We start from the raw sequence: 16796 nt of genomic DNA, 5'->3' as shown, positions 1-16796 counted from the left end.
GAGCTTCAGGGCGCAAACCAGGTGGACACCAACAGTTTGGCGCCCCCTGCAGGCTGCGGGCTGAACTACCACAAGCGCTGCGCTTTCAGCATCCCCAACAACTGCAGCGGGGCTCGCAAGCGGCGCCTGTCGTCCACGTCTCTGGCCAGTGGCCATTCAGTGCGCCTGGGCACTTCGGAATCCCTCCCGTACACAAATGATGAGCTGGTGAGTGCCTGGGGCGTGAGAGATGGCAGCGGGAGGGGGTATGAGAGTGGGCTTTGGGGCCACAGCCAAAGCTCCTGCACTCTCTAGAGCCGCAGCACTATGGAGCTCCTGCCCCGACGCCCTCCGTCCTCCTCCTCCTCGTCGTCCGCCTCCTCCTACACCGGCCGCCCCATCGAGCTCGACAAGATGCTTCTGTCCAAGGTCAAAGTGCCGCACACCTTCCTCATCCACAGCTACACGCGGCCCACTGTCTGCCAGGCCTGCAAAAAACTCCTCAAGGGTCTTTTCCGCCAGGGCCTGCAGTGCAAAGGTCAGCAGACCCGCTCCCCCACACCGTGGCGGCCCGGGATTGGAACACACCCCCTCCAAATGTTCCCAGACTCAGAATTGCCTCAGGGCTAGTGCCAGAATTGAGATCCCTGATGGGCACTTGCCTTGCACGGCACTGGCCCGGGTTCGATCCCCCGCACTCCATAGGGCCCCCTGAGCACCACCAGGAGTGATTCCTGAGCTCAGAGCCAGGAGTAACCCTTGAACATTGCCGGATGTGGCTCAAAAATAGAAGTAGAATCCTTTAGGGGCATAGAGGCTTAGAAGGGGTGTCCTTGAATCCTGACCTAGAATCTTAGGGATTCTGGAATTCTGGCACCTTCTCCATTAGGACTTGGAGTTCTAGACTTGAAGTCCTGTAGATTTTTTTTTTTTATGAAGTTCTAGAATCAAAGTCATTTAGATTTAAAACTCCTAAGAATGGAATTCTGAAATTAGAATGTGAGAACCTTTCTCCCCACTTCTCTATATGAATACTTTTATTGGGGACATGGGATTAGGAGGAACCACCAGTTTAGAGGACCTCAGTAACACAGGGTTCAAGCATTGTAGATGGGGGCCCAGAGTGATAGGACAACAGGGAGGGTGTTTGCCTTGCACAGGGCTGACCTGGGTTCAATCCCTGGCATTTGCTGTGGTTCCCACCCAACCACTGCCAGGAGTGATTCCTGAGAGCAGAGACAGAAGTAACTTCTGAGCATCACCAGGTGTGGCCTCCAAACAAACAAAAACCCTAAAGAATTCAAGATGGAGCTGTAGAAATACAACAGTGGGTGGAGTGTTGTGCTTGTGGAGTGTTTGCTTTGCACGCAGCTGATCTGGGCTTTATTTTATTTATTTATTTATTTATTTATTGCTTTTTGGGTCACACCCGATGATACTCAGGGGTTACTCCTGGCTCTACACTCAGGAATTACTCCTGGTGATGCTTGGGGGACCATATGGGATGCGGGGAATCGCACCCGGGTCGTCTGTGTGCAAGGCAGATGCCTTACCTGCTATGCTATTGCTCCAGCCCCCTGACCTGGGTTTTCTGTTTTTTGTTTTATTATTTTTGCTTTTTGGGTCACACCCCGTGGTGCTCAGGGATTACTCAGGGGTTACTCCTGGCTCTGCACTCAGAAATTACTCCTGGCAGTGCTCAGGGAACCATATGGGATGCTGGGGATCAAACTCAGGTCGGCCGCTGTGCAAGGCAAACAGCCTCCCTGCTCCGGCCCCCTGACCTGGGTGCTATCCCCAGCATCACAGATAGTCCCCCAAGCCTGCCAGGTGTGATCCAAGAGCACTGCCAGTTGTGCCCACCCCCCCCCAAAAAAAAACAAATTAGAATCACAGGGCCTGGGGAGATGGCAAAGTGCACGGAAGTGCAGGTTTTACACCTGGGAGCCTCGACTCCATTCCCCTAACATCAGACAAGAAGTAGCCCCAAAGGGCTGTGCCCATAGCACAGCAGGAAGGGCCTTTTTCTTGCACACGGCCAACCCGGGGTCGATTCCCAACATCCCATGTAGTCCCCCCAAGCACCGCCAGGAGTAATTTGGAGTACAGAGCCAGGAGTAACCCCTGAGCATCACGAGGTATAAACCAAAAAGAAAAAAAAAATAAAGAAGAAAAAGAAGTAGCCTGGGCACCATCGGGTATAGTCCCCAAACCATATTCCCCCTTCTTTTCCTTGCCCCCACCTTTTCCAAGCTAGAAATCTTTTTTTTTTTTCTTTTTGTGTCACACCCGGCAATACATAGGGGTTACTCCTGGCTCTGCACTCAGCAATTACCCCTGGCGGTGCTCAGGGGACCCTATGGGATGCTGAGAATCGAACTTGGGTCGGCCGTGTGCAAGGCAAACACCCTCCCCGCTGTGCTATTGCTCCAGCCCCTAGAAATCTTGTTAATGTCCATCTCCAGTGTTAGGACTTTAGACCTGGTGGGAGTTCAAGCCCCAGACCCTCATTTCCTCGACACACAACCGCTTCCTCCCTGGGAATCAGACTCAAGGACAGCCAGGAGGGGGTGGCCGGACTTCCTGCCAGGACAGCAAGAGCCAACTCCGGGGTGTGGGGGCTCGGGGTCCAGACCGTGTCTCGTGTCTCACACTCTCTGTCCCTGCACTGTCTCCGCATCGGCTGGACCCCTACCAGACTGCAAGTTTAACTGTCACAAACGCTGCGCCACCCGCGTGCCTAATGACTGTCTGGGAGAGGCCCTCCTCAATGGAGGTAAGAGAAAGGCTGGCATCTGGGCGGGGAGCGGGCGTGACCTGGGGGCATCCCTTCAGCGGCCCTTGTCCCTCCCCAGACGTGCCGATGGAGGAGGCCACAGACTTCGCAGAGGCGGACAAGACCGCGCTCCTGGACGAGCCTGATGACACAGGCGTCATCCCTGGCTCCCATGCAGAGAACGCCCTTCGTGCCAGCGAGGAGGAGGAGGGCGAGGGTGGCAAGGCCCAGAGGTACCCAGGGCCCCCTTGGGGCAGTCCCACCCCATCTCCCAGGGTTCCCCTTTCCCTCACACAGGGCCTGTTCCCAGGTTCCCAAGATGAGCCTTCGCAAGCACCCAAACTGTTTTTGAACTTTGTTCGTTAGGCTCAGCTTTGAAAAGTTCCCACCCTGGGCCACAGAGCTAGCGCAGGGGGTGAGGTGAGGCGCTCACCCTGCATGTGGTCTATCCAAGGGTGATTCTCAACACTGCATAGGGTTTCCCGCACACCGCCACGACTAAGCACAGAGCCCTGAGCACAGAGCTGCGACTAAGTCTTGAGCACCAGGGGGGTGTGGCCCCCAAACCAAAACTAAAACAAAACTTGACCCCTTGGTGGGGCCGGAGTGATAGCACAGAGGGTAGGGCGTTTGTCTTGCACGCGGCTGACCTGGGTTCAGTCCCCGGCATCCCATATGGTCCCCCGAGCATCGCCAGGAGTAATTCCTGAGTGCAAAGCCAGGAGTAACCCCTGAGCATCACCGGGTGTGACCCAAAAAGCAAAAAAAAAAACAAAAACTTGACCCCTTGGATCAAGGCAGCATTAACTATGGGAGAATGGCCCTTCCGCGCATCCCTGCATCTGTTCATGTTTTGTGTATTAGTGGGGCACAACAGCAGTGCTTAGTGGCTGCTTCTGGCTCAATGTGGGGGACAACTCCAAGCAAGTACCTGGGGGACTATGATAGCAACCTGCAGGCAACACACATTCTCAACCTGTTGAGCTTTCTCTCTGGCCCATATCGGTAAATACTTAACGAGTACCTGCTGATTCTAACCTCATCTACCGTGAGCAAAACCAGTGAAAGCGTCAGAGAACTACCACTCTACCTGGGGCCAGGAGGTGCAAAGGCCCTGGGGTCGGACCAAGCATGTTCTGGCAACTGCAATTGCCCTGTGTGCTTGGAGCAGGAAGGGTGAGTGGAAGAGGATGGTGGCTGAAGTTCTGTGGACAGAGCATCTGAATTTAAGAAGGGTTCCTTACGGGTGCCCCCTGAGAGCCACTGCCAGGAACCCCGAACTTTGGGAACTGTAAGAGCTGTTAGAATAGAAACTTGTTGACTGGAGGGTAGGAGTGTTGGGAGACAGCCTGTTACACACAGGAGGACACTCTCAGACAGGCAAAGGGCCGTATAGGGGCTGTCAGCCAAAGCCTGGCACAGGGTTCAGGATGATTGGTTCCTGTTTGAGCTGGGGGCGCTTCCCTCTCCTCCCACAGATGAGGGAAACCCAGAGAGGTTGTCTCCTGCCCAGTGTCACACCACTGACAGCACCATCACTGTGTCGCCTGCTCAGGGCCCCTAATTTGAGGCCTGCCATGTGCCAAGCTAAGAATTTAGCCCCTCATAAGCTCTTCATGGCTTTCTCACCCTTTGGGTGGAGAAACCGAGGCACAAAGCTTGGAGACGATTTGACAGATAGTGTGAACCCAGCCTCTTCACATGGTTCTCTCTAGTGAACACACACACACGTTTGTTGTACCTCGGGGATGGTCTTGGGCCACACCCAGTGGTGCTCAGGGGTCGGTCACATCCAAGGCTGTCAAGGCAAGTGTCTTACTCTCTGCCACCTCTCTGGCCCCTAGAACCCCCTCTTTTTCACTCTGGAACATCTGAGGTGTGGCTCCCCCTAATCCCCCACTCCACTCCCTGCCACGTGCCCCGCAGTAACGTTATTTTCTGCTTGTAACCCTCTCCCTTTCCCCTTCATGCACCCACAGCTCCCTGGGGTACATTCCGCTGATGAGGGTGGTGCAGTCGGTGCGACACACGACACGGAAGTCCAGCACCACCCTGCGAGAGGGGTGGGTGGTGCACTACAGCAGCAAGGACACGCTGGTGAGCGGGGGCGGGCGGGAGCCCAGGAGGGTCAAGGTTGTGGAGGGTGAGATCTGGGCTCGGGCAGGATTAAACTAAAGTCAGTCAAGGGCGCGCGTGCGGGCATGTGTGTGCGTGTGCTTGTGTGTGTGTGTGTGTGTGTGTGTAGAGCTCGAGCGGGTGTGTGTGCGTGCACATGTGTGCCTCTGTGTGTGTGTGTGTGTGTGTGTGTGTGCCTGTGTACCTGTATACCTGTGTGCGTGCGTGTGTATGTCCAGATGGAGCAAAATTGGGATTAAATGACAGGAAAGGAGAAGTTTGCCATAGCTGGGCAAGATCAGGGCAAGGCAGGAAGTAAGGGGAAGGGTTAAGATTAGTTTAACAAGGGGACAGGTGGGAGTAGGACTGGCCTGGGCAGCAGTGCAGCCTATGAGGGGTTGGAGTTGCCCATGTGGTTTGAATCTCTGAGGGGTGGGGGGAGTTGTGGGCGGGGCTAGTTGTTGGGCGGGCTTGGCTGGGGGTATCGGTGGGTGGACTAAGTCGTTGGGGTGGGGTTAGTTGGCAGAGTTAGGCATGGGGGGGGGCCTCTGCTGGAGGCTGGAAGGTGGGCAGAAGCCAGACCCCATCGGAACCCCCCACGTCTCCCTGCAGAGGAAGCGGCACTACTGGCGTCTGGACTGCAAGTGCATCACGCTCTTCCAGAACAACACGACCAACAGATACTACAAGGTGGCCCCAGCTACCCCCTACCCCTGCGCGCCCGCACCCCACTCCTCTCCCAGTACCTCAGGCCACCCACTGCCGCCTGTCCATGAGTGTGTGCCCCCCAGCAGGACCTATCTAAGTTGTGTGCCGGGGGCGGCGGCGGGGACGGAATTCAGAGGGATCTACAGGAAGCCCAAGACTTTGGGGTGGTCACTCGTTTCTCATGACTGGCTCATTCCCCTGTATTCACCACCACTCTGTAGCGCTGTGTGCAGCCTGCAGACATGCGTGCGGCAGTTTCCTCCCCCTGGCCTGGCCTCTCCCTTGTCCCCGTGGCAGCCAGAGGAGCTGCCTCCAGCCATTAGAATGCTCCCATGGCCCCATTGCCCTTGAAAGAAACTCGGGACATGGGGCTGGAGCCATAGCACAGCAGGGAGGGCGCTTGCCTAGTTCTTGGCTGTCCTGGATTCTATCCCAGAGACCCCCTATGGTTTCCAGAGCCTGCCAGGAGTAATTACTGAGTGCAAGAGCCAGGAGTAACCCCTAGAACACTGCCCAGTATAGTGCCCACCCCCCCACACACACCAAAAATAAAATAAACCTGGGGTCCCCAGGGTCCCCTGGAGAGAAGGCTGAGGCTCCTTCTGCAGCCCTCACCCCAACCCCTCATTTACTAACCAAGCATGAGGCAGCCCAGCACTACACCCCAAGTTGTGGATGTGCTACCTTCCCTGAACTCAAGCCCTTTATACCACAGGGCCTTTGCACATGCTGTGTCCACCGCTTCTCTGCCTGCTGGCCTCCTCTTTCCTTTCTGGTGTCTACTTCAGTGTCAGTGCCATTAAGAGGCCCTTTGCCTGCTCATTCCACTCCCACCACACCTTTCCCTGCTGCCCCTGTATCCCCTGTGCTCTTCATCCCCTAACATGCCCTGCCCTCGCCTGTAGGAAATCCCACTGTCGGAGATCCTTGCGGTGGAACCTGCCCAGAACTTCAGCCTTGTGCCACCTGGCACCAACCCACACTGCTTCGAGATCATCACTGCCAACGCCACCTACTTCGTGGGCGAGACGCCAGGCGGGGCTCCCGGAGCACCGAGTGGGCAGGGGGCTGAGGCTGCCCGGGGCTGGGAGACCGCCATCCGCCAGGCTTTGATGCCCGTTATCCTCCAGGATGCGCCGAGCGCTCCTGGCCACACTCCCCACCGTAAGTTCCCCTCCTGGGGCCCTGTGAGCTGGATCCTGGCTGGGCGTAGGCCTGGGGCGAGTCCCAGGTACCAGGGGTGGCCCCATGAGTATGTGGCCTCCAGACTCAACAGGCGTGTAGTCCACGCTCTGCCCAGCTCTGGACTGGTGCGTGCCCTCGGACAGGTCCCCTTCCCAAGCTGATCCCAGCTGGGCCCAGGCCTCAGGTATTCCAGGAGGGATTCATGGAGGAGGGAGCACTCAGGAGCACCTGAGAAGGAGAGAGAAGAGGGGCTCGCAAATGGGAAGTCACTTCAGAGGTGAAGGGGGATCTGAATTCCAGGGTCCTACTTTCATACTCTGGTGTGAGTGATGGATGGCCCTGAGTGTCAGACGGGACAGGGAACATGGGCTCGAGGAATTGAACTTGGTCCCAGGGGTTGAGGATGAAAACTGTCACTGTCATCCCATTGCTCATCGATTTGCTCGAGCGGGCACCAGTAACGTCTCCATGGTGAGACTTGTTACTGTTTTTTGGCATATCGAATACACCATGGGGAGCTTGCCAGGCTCTGCCGTATGGGCGGGATGCTCTCGGTAGCTTGCCGGGCTCTCTGAGAGGAACGGAGGAATCGAACTCGGATCAGCTGCGTGCAAGGTGAACGCCCTACCCGCTATGCTATTGCTTCAGCCGAGGATGAAGAACAGGAATGAATAAGTGTGTGTGTGTATGTGTGTGTGTGTGTGTGTGTGTGTGTGTGTGTGTGTTGGTGGGTACCACACCTAGTGGTACTCAGGGCTTACTCCTGGCTCTGTGCTCAGAAATTACCCCTGGCAGTGCTTGGAGGACTCTGTGCGGTGTTGGGGATCAAACCCAGTTGACGTATGCCAGGCAGGCACCCAACCAGATGTACTTAGCTCCCGCCCTGATTTTTTGTTTGAGCTGTTTATTTAGGGGGATCACATCTAGTAGTGCTCAGGGGCTACTCCCAGCTCTGTGCTCATGGGTTACTCCCTCCAGGCCTTGTGGGACCCTCTGCACTGGGGATGGTGCATGGGCCCTCATATGTAAGTGTGTGTCACAGCCCTTTGAGCCGGCCATCTGGCCCAGAGTGGGGAGGATTTAACTTGAGGCAGATTGAGGGGAAAAATGCATTCTCAGCACAGGGAACAGCAGGTGCAAAGGCCCAGTGGTAGGAGAAAACCTGAGTAACAGTTCAAGGTATAAGGAATACAGGGAAGCCTGATTCTTTGGTTTGGGGCCACACCCAGTGATGCTTAGGGCTTAATTATGTCTCTGTACTCAGGAATCATTCCTGTCAGTGCTCAGGGGACCTTATGGGTTGCTGGGGATCAAACCTGGGCTGGCCATGTGTAGGCAGATGCCCTCTCCATTGTCCTATCGCTCTGGCCCCACAGTGTTCCCGGTTTTTGGCCTTTGGAGCCACACCTGGCAGCAGCCGGGTTCAGATTTCTCCTTGTGCCAGGGATCAAACCCCGAATCCCACATCGCAGAGCAGGCGCTATGGTCCCTTGAGCTGCCTTCCCAGCCCTTGGGGGTCACAGAGGTAGAGGAGGGACCAGCCTCTCCATCAGGTCATCCCGAGGCTCGACTTTCTCCCAGGGCACCGAGGGGCTGTAACATGGGTGCGAGCACAGTGGGGAGAGGGGCAGGGCTGAGGGACAGCAGGAGAGAGACCTGGAAGCTGAATTGGGGGAGGGAGGGGTGAAGAGAGACTTTCAAATGGCAGGAAGGTGGGGGTGGTGGGCGTGTCTGCCGCCTCTGGGAAGAGGCAGCAGGCTCAGACTGGCCACTGCATCCCAGCTCCCCCTGGCACAGCCCTCCTTGATTCTGGGGGAAATTCACACAGTCATCTTACAGCGTCGCCTCAAGGAACCGCATCCCCACCCCACCCCCCACTTCACTTCTTCCCCTGGCGGTCCCCTTCTCCCAGTGAGGACGCTGGCGCTCCTAGTGTAGCCACCCCATCCACATGCGCGTTGGGAGGTCTGGATTTGAATCCTCGAGGTCTGGCTCCAGAAACTGCCTCTGGGTTTAGGGGCGAAGAGATCCTGGGTGGGGACGGAGTGATAATAGAGTGATAATACAGTCCCATCTCCATCTCCCCCGCCCCTCCCCCACCCTGGGCTTCCCATGTGGTCCCTTATGCACCACCGCCAGGAGAGATCCCTGAGTGTAGAGCCAAGAGTAAGCCCCGAGCATCGCTGGGTGTGACCCAAAAACCTCAACAGAGTCTGGGGTCCCTCATCTCTGCCTCTCCTCTCCCCCCAGGACAAGCTTCTCTGAGCATCTCTGTGTCCAACAGCCAGATCCAAGAGAACGTGGTGAGTCCCAGCACGGCCCATCCTCCCCTGCACGGCCCCTCGGCCTGGGTGGGGCCTTCTCCAGCCTGACTCCCCGAAACCCTTCCCCCCAGGACATTGCCACCGTATACCAGATCTTCCCCGATGAGGTGCTGGGCTCCGGGCAGTTTGGTGTGGTGTACGGAGGTAAGGGTGTTCGGGAAACGGCCCGCGGGGTGCGGGGAGTTTGGAGGCTCGCACCTTCCCATTGGGTTGACGTGAAAGACTGGACCCCGGGCGCGGGTAGCCTGGGAACTAGGGTGGCCTTTCCTGGTTGTTAGACGAGAGGGTGCAGCCTGTGTTCTGATTGGCGACAGCCCACGGTCCTCGATTCTGATTGGTCAGCACTCTGGTTTCCCATGATTGACATCAGCGGAACTCTGGCCTTTTTTTCTTTTTCCTTTTGGGTCACACCCGGAGATGCTCAGGGGTTACTCCTGGCTCTATGCTCAGAAATTATTCCTGGCCGTGCTCAGGGGACCGTATGGGATGCCGGAGACGGAACCCTGGTTGGCCAGGTGCAAGGCAAACGCCCTCCTGCTGTATTACAGCTTCGCCACCAATTCTGGGTTTTTTTTGTGTTTTTGGGGTTTTGGTTTTTTTTTTCCCCCTTTTTGAGCCACACCTGGAGATGCTCAGGGGTTACTCCTGGCTCTGTGCTCTGGATTCACTCCTGTTGGTACTCGGGAGACCAAATTGGGTGCTGGGAATTAAACTCAGGTTAGCCATGTGCAAGGCAAACGCCCTTCCCTCTGTCCTGTCACTCTGGCCCCAGATCTTTGTGCCTTTCTTTTCTTCACCCCACCTGCATGCTCAGACCCCCTACCCCATATTGCCTGTTTCTCTCTCTCTCTCTCTCTCTCTCTCTCTCTCTCTCTCTCTCTCTCTCTCTCTCTCTCTCTCTCTCTCTCTCTTTTGGCTCTTTGGGTCACACTTGGCGATGCTCAAGGGTTACTCCTGACAATGCACTTAGGAATCATTCCTGACAGTTCTCAAAGGACTGTATAGGATGCTGGAGATGGTACCTAGGACGGCCACATGCAAGGCAAACATCCTACCCACTGGTCTATGGCTCCAGCCCCACCAATTTCTCTCCTGAGGGCCTCTTAGCCCCCCCAGCTGCTTCTGTCTACCTCTGTCCAGCTCTGGCCATGTCTCTGCAAGGGATTCCCTTTTGCCAGGACTGGGAAGGTCCTATTCCCTGCATTTTCCCTGGCCCATGCAGGAAAGCACCGTAAGACAGGCCGGGATGTTGCAGTGAAGGTCATCGACAAACTACGCTTCCCCACCAAGCAGGAGAGCCAGCTCCGGAATGAAGTGGCCATCCTGCAGGTGAGCTCCGTGACCTTACCCTGTGCCCACCCAGGAAGGCCCTTCTCATCATTTTCTCTGGGCCAGGTTCCAATAACCCATTTGAGGCGCTGGGGGTGGGGGCAGTCAGGGAAGACTTCCTGGAGGAGAGGGGACCTGTTGGCAGAGACAGGGGAGGGGGTGGCGCTCTGCCTCTGCTGGAGTAAGCTGGAAGGGAACTTGAAGGGGTTCGAAGATCCTAGATGACTTCTGGAGAGGGGTGGGTTTCCCCTAAGGAGCCGTGTAGGAGAATGAGCAAGGAAGGAAGAACCGTTTGTGTACTTCAGAAAAAAACCTCTCCAGGGGCCAGAGATAGCACAGCGGGAGAGCATTTGCCTTGCATGTGGCTGACCCAAGTTCGATCCCCAGCATCTCGTATGACCCCCAAACCCCAGCAGGAGTAATTCCTGAGTGCAGAACCAGGAGTAAGACCTGAGCACAACCGGGTGTGGGAAAAAAAAAAAATGTAAAGTCTCTCTGGCTGTCATTGGTGGGTAGGTGGGCCGGAAGGGGAAGGATCCAGGGATGCTGAATGAGGGCCAGAGTGGGAGAAAAGGGCTGAGCCAGGCCAGGGCTGGGAAGAGGGAGGAGGTTCTACAGCTCAGAGAGACAGACCCGGGTGGGGGAGAGAGTGTGAAGGGCCAGAGTCCGGGAGCCTTGAGTCAGCCCCACAGGAAGACCCAAACTTAGGAACCACCTCCACCCTCCACACCGCAGCCAGGGCCTTCAGCCCGATGTCACGCTGTGCAGATGCTGGCAGCTTCCTGCCGCCCCCAGGGAAGGAGCCCCCCCATCTTCCCAGCCCTCGCCCAGAGCTGGTCCTCCAGGCTCCCTCACCTCTCCCCCGCGCTGTCCTTACTCCCTAGAGTCTGCGGCACTCGGGCATCGTGAACCTGGAGTGCATGTTTGAGACGCCCGAGAAGGTCTTCGTGGTGATGGAGAAGCTGCATGGGGACATGCTGGAGATGATCCTGTCCAGCGAGAAGGGGCGGCTTCCCGAGCGTCTCACCAAGTTCCTCATCACCCAGGTGCGCCGCCACCTCCCCTCCCCGCTCTGGGAGGCAGGCAGCCGGAGTGGGGAGTCACAGGAGCAGGCACTCAAGGGATGGGAGGGGCCAGAGCCCTGGTCGGGGAGTGGGGAGGGTATTTGCCTCGTATGCGGCCAGTTTGGATTCGGTCCCCAGCATCCCATATGGTCCCTCAAGCACCACCGGGAGTGATTCCTGAATGCAGAGGCAAAAAGAATAAAAAATCAAGGGATGGGAGTGTAGACTTGGAATGTGAAGGGCCCCAAGTTCACCTGGGCTTGATCCCCAACATTCCAGTATTGCATGGTCCCTTAGCAAACCCTACGGGACCATGCAGTGCTGGGCATCGAACCCAAATCCCTTAGCACTGCTGGCCCCAAAACTCCGTCCCACAAAAAAAAAAAAAAAAATCCCAGATGCAAAACTCACCAGCTCTGTGACCCTAGGCATGTTTCTTGATCCAGAACCTCAGTTTCTTCACCTGTAAAATGGGGTCTCTGTGCAAACTAAATCAGTTTTTATAAGTCTGAGGACAGGGGCCAGAGCAATAGTACAGCAGGGAAGGTGTTTGCCTTGCATGCGACCAAACCTGGGCTCAATCCCCAGCATCCCATATGATCCCTCAAGCTCGTCAGGAGTAATTTCTGAGGAGTGCAGAGCCAGGAGTAACCCCAGTGCATTGCCAGGTGTGATCCAAAAAGAAAAAAATAAATAAATAAATGAGGGGCTGGAGCGATGGCACAGCGGGTAGGGCATTTGCCTTGCACAAGGCCAACCCAGGTTCGATTCCCAGCATCCCATATGGTCCCCCGAGCACTGCCAGGAGTGAATCCTGAGTACATGAGCCAGGAGTAACCCCTGTGCACCGCCAGATGTGATCCCCCCCCAAAAAAAATGAGAATAGTGCTGAAGTGATAGTCCAACAGGAGGGCATTTGTCTTGCATGTGGCTGACCCCAGTTCAATCATGGCACCCCACAGTCCCCTGAGCAGCTCCAGGAGCACCTCCCTGAGCACCACTGAGTGCGATGACCTACCCCCCACAAAACACTCTGAGAGCCATGCCTGGCACCCAGTAAGTGTTACAGAAGTCTTAGGACCCCTCATTTATCCTCGTCATGGTCAGCATTATCTGTCCCAGCCCTGCCCACTCATCACTGTCACCATCACTGTGTCACCATCACTGCCCAGTGTCAGGCCAGGCCCAGAGAAATGTTGGTTGAACAATCTAAGGGATGAATCAACTGTGCAGAGGGGCGGGGGTCCGGCCCCACTCCTGTTTCCCTGCAGAAATGCAGCCCCAGGGCTTATCCATCACAGGGAGCAAGAGCAGGAAATAGAGTGATTTATTATTATCATTATATCATTATACTTATTCTTCCATAGTGTTAATGACTGCTATTATTGTTACAAAAAATTTAAGCTATTTATTATTTCTTATTATAGTATTTTTATATATAATAGTAATAATAGTACTGTTTTGTTTTGGGGGGTAATTGGGCCCCACTGTATAGTGCTCAGGGCTCATTCCTGCTCTGCACTCAGGAATCACTCCTGGCAGTGCTCTGAGGACCATATGAGATGCTGGAGATTGAACCCAGTAGATTGTGCAGGGCAAGCGTCCTCCTTCCTTTACTCCAGCCCTCTATTCTTTTATTATCTATAACTGTTTTATACTCTTTTTTTTTTTTTTTTTTTTTTTTACTTTTTGGGTTATACCCAGCGATGCTCAGGGGTTATTCCTGGCTCTGCACTCAGGAATTACTCCTGGTGGTGCTCAGGGGACCATATGGGGTGCTGGGAATCAAACCCGGGTCAGCCTCGTGCAAGGCAAATGCCCTATCCGCTGTGCTATTGTTCCAGTCCCTCTATTCTATTCTTTTCTTGGGGGGGTCACACTCAGAGATGCTCAGGGGTTGCTCCTGGCTCTGCACTCAGGAATAACCCCTGGCAGTGCCCTGGGGACCCTGTGGGATGCCAGGGATCAAACCCAGGTTGACCCCAAGCAAGGCAAACCCCCTCCCCACTGGACTATTGCTCCGGCCCCCTCTATTCTATAAAATTATCATCACTCAGTTTTTCCTGTTTTATTACTGAGCCTATTCCTAAACAATGATGCTGTCGATTGTTCACCTTTTTGGGTTTTGCTGTGCTTTTGGGGCTACACCCGTAAGTGCTCAGGGTCCCGTGTCGTGCTGGGATTCAGGCCTGGGGTCTCCCTCCGGAAAGGTCCACTCAGTCCACTGAGCTCTCTCTGCCTCTCTCAGTGAGTGGAACCCCGGCTAGCCACTTGCAAGTACCTTACCACTCAACTCTCTCTTGGCCCCTTCAAAAAAAAAAAAACAAAACTTTTTTTGGGAGGCGGAGTTTGTTTTGGGGCCTGAGTACCTAGAGATACTTCTGGCTCTGTCTGTGCTCAGGGAGCACTCCGGGTGGTGTTTGGGGGAACCTATGGGATGCCAGGATCAAATCTGGGTCACCTGTGTGCAAGACAAGCACCCTAGCCAGTACTTTCACTCTGGCCTCCAATATAATTTTGGTTTTGTTTTGGGGCCCACCCAGTGGTGCTCAGGGGTTACTTCTGGCTCTGCATTCAGGAATCACTTCTGGCGGGGGTCAGGGGTCAAAATGGGATGCCAAGGATCAAACCAGGGATGGCCACATGCAAGGCAAGGGCACACCACTGTACTAATGCTTTGGCCCAGATTTTTTTAAAAAAATTTTTTTTTTTTTTGCTTTTTGGGTCACACCTGGCGATGTACAGGGGTTATTCCTGGCTCATCACTCAGGAATTACTCCTGATGGTGCTCAGGGGACCATATGGGATGCTGGGGATCGAACCTGGGTCGGCCGCGAGCAAGGCAAAAGCCCTACCTACTGTGCTATTGCTCTAGCCCCAATAAAAATATTTTTAAAAGATTGAATCAGAAAGGCCTCAGGACTCAAGGGTAGATATAGGTAGTACCTATCTCTTTTGTCTCCTATGTGAGGCCGTAGATTTGATCCCTGGCTCCAAAAAAGAAGAAGAAGAAAAGGAAAAAGAATCAAACAATAGTATCTCCATGAAAACCTGTGCTGGGGGCAGGGGCAGGAGGCGGGGTGGGGGATGGAACTCGGGACTTCACACATATGAGGCAAATGTTCTACCGCTGAGCCACATCCTGGCACAAACCACAGCTTTATTTATAGCTCTTTTATTTTATGCTTTTCTTTTTCCTCTTTGGGCCACACCCAGCGAGACCCAGGGGGTTACTCCTGGCTCTGCACTCAGGGATCACCACTGGCTGTGCACAGGGGACCATATGGAATGCCGGGGATTGAACCCGGGTCAGCCGAGTGCAGCAAGAACTTTACATGCTGTACTATTGTTTTTTTGTTTTGTTTTGTTTTGTTGCTTTTTTTTGGGGTCATACCTGGCGATGCTCAGAGGTTACTCCTGGCTCTGCACACAGGAATTACTCTTGGCGGTGCTCAGGGGACCATATGGGATGCTGGGAATCGAACCTAGGTCGGCCTCGGCCTCGTGCAAGGCAAACACCCTACCCACTGTGCTACCACTCCAGCCCCATGTACCATTGTTTTTGTTTGGGAGCCACACCTGGTGGTGCTCAGGGGCTATTCCTGGCTCTGTATTCAGGAGTCACACAGCTAGACCTGGGGCACCATATGTGGTGCTGGGGATTGAACACGGGTCGGCCACAGGTGAGGCAGAAGCTTCCCTTCTATCCTCACTCTCCATGATCTTGGTTCTTTATATCTGGAGGACCCACAGAATCTTTCCCCCCCCCCCTTTATTGATTCACAGTGAGAAACAATTACAAAGCTTTTATGTTTGAGCTTTGGTCATACAATCATCAAACACCCATCCCTTCACCAGTGCACACTTTCCACCACCAAAATCCCCAGTATCCCCCTGCCCAGCCCCCTTCCAACCCTTCCCCTGCCTGTGTAGTGGCCATTCTTTTTGTTTGTTTGGATTTGGTCCTCACCCAGCGGTGTGCAGTGCATACTCCTGCCTGTACTTCAGGGATTAACTCCTGAAAGTGCTCAAGGTGCCCAGGAACCCTATGGGATGCCCTGGATCCAACCAAGACGGCTGCATGCAAGAAAAAACACCCAGGGGCTGAAGCGATAGCACAGAGAGTAGGGTGTTTGCCCTGCACACCGCTGACCTGTGTTCCGTCCTTGGCATCCCACATGGTCCTCTGAGCACCACGAGGAGTGATTCCTGAGTACAGAGCCAGGAGTAACTCCTGAGCAGCACTGGGTGTGACACAAATACCCAAAAAGAAAGAAAAAAACACCCAGCCGCTGTATTGTGCTGCGGCCCCAGTGCTGGGCTTCTTAGATCTCTGTGTACCTGTGCCTCTCCGGTCCCCGGAGAAGTATCTTTAAAGGGTCCCGAGAGTGGCGTGGACTGGGTTTGGAAGCTGCAGACGGAGTCTGGGGCCCTCATCCTTCTCTCTGACCAGTCCTCTCTCGTGAGCGCAGATCCTGGTGGCCTTGAGGCACCTCCATTTTAAGAACATTGTCCACTGCGACTTGAAGCCCGAAAACGTGTTGCTGGCATCAGCCGATCCGTTTCCTCAGGTCAGCTGTGCACCCCCCTGATTTCTGGGAGCCCAGCCCACAGGGGTGGGGAGCTGGGAGCGCGTTGACCATGATCATTCCTGTGGGGCGGGGCCGCTGGAGAGGGGGTCCCTCACCCCAACATCCCGGGCTCCCTGTAGGTGAAGCTGTGCGACTTCGGCTTCGCCCGCATCATCGGGGAGAAGTCGTTCCGGCGCTCCGTGGTGGGCACGCCAGCCTACCTGGCGCCCGAGGTGCTGCTCAACCAGGGCTACAACCGCTCCCTGGACATGTGGTCAGTGGGCGTGATCATGTATGTCAGCCTTAGTGGCACGTTTCCCTTCAATGAAGATGAGGACATCAACGACCAGATCCAGAATGCGGCCTTCATGTACCCTGCCTGTCCCTGGAGCCTCATCTCTGCGGGAGGTGGGCGGGGGCTGGGGGCGGGGCCTGGAGGGTGGGGTGGGTGGGGCCTAGGGGTGGTTCCTAGGCGAGGGGTGGGGCCATAGGGGCATCCTGGACCCAGATCCTTGCTAGCCCCGACATAGCTCGAGGTGGGATGGGAAGGAAGTGCCCCCGAGGTGCTAGGGCAGACCCTTGGTTGACACCTTGGGAACTGAGCGAGGGTCACCTGGTCAGTCTAGAAGAGAAGCTGAACCTGAGGAAGCCAAAAGTCTGGGGTAACGGGGAGAAGGAGAGGGTCCCCCAGGGAGCACCCCTGGTGGTGTTTGGGGGAGAATTTGGGATGCCGGGGATCGGATCC

At 55.3% G+C, this 16796-nt stretch overlaps 1 protein-coding gene across 2 annotated transcripts in view; it reads left to right on the top strand.

Annotated features, from left to right (window-relative positions):
- PRKD2 (protein kinase D2) overlaps window positions 1-16796 on the top strand; it is a 29432-nt gene that overhangs the window by 11066 nt on the left and 1570 nt on the right. For both annotated transcript variants that reach the window (XM_004607714.2, XM_055145758.1), the window contains exons 5-17: window positions 53-207; window positions 295-517; window positions 2678-2755; window positions 2835-2988; window positions 4735-4852; window positions 5483-5560; window positions 6484-6742; window positions 9014-9066; window positions 9159-9231; window positions 10310-10416; window positions 11301-11462; window positions 15953-16051; window positions 16192-16459. In XM_004607714.2, the coding sequence (XP_004607771.1) occupies window positions 53-207; window positions 295-517; window positions 2678-2755; window positions 2835-2988; window positions 4735-4852; window positions 5483-5560; window positions 6484-6742; window positions 9014-9066; window positions 9159-9231; window positions 10310-10416; window positions 11301-11462; window positions 15953-16051; window positions 16192-16459 (1827 nt within the window). The remainder of the gene's footprint in view (window positions 1-52; window positions 208-294; window positions 518-2677; window positions 2756-2834; window positions 2989-4734; window positions 4853-5482; window positions 5561-6483; window positions 6743-9013; window positions 9067-9158; window positions 9232-10309; window positions 10417-11300; window positions 11463-15952; window positions 16052-16191; window positions 16460-16796) is intronic.

Source organism: Sorex araneus, chromosome 8 (assembly GCF_027595985.1).
Source record: "Sorex araneus isolate mSorAra2 chromosome 8, mSorAra2.pri, whole genome shotgun sequence".
NCBI classification, from domain to species: Eukaryota; Metazoa; Chordata; class Mammalia; order Eulipotyphla; family Soricidae; genus Sorex; species Sorex araneus.
Note: the sequence above shows the minus strand (reverse complement) of the source record. Positions and strands in the feature narration are given on the sequence as shown.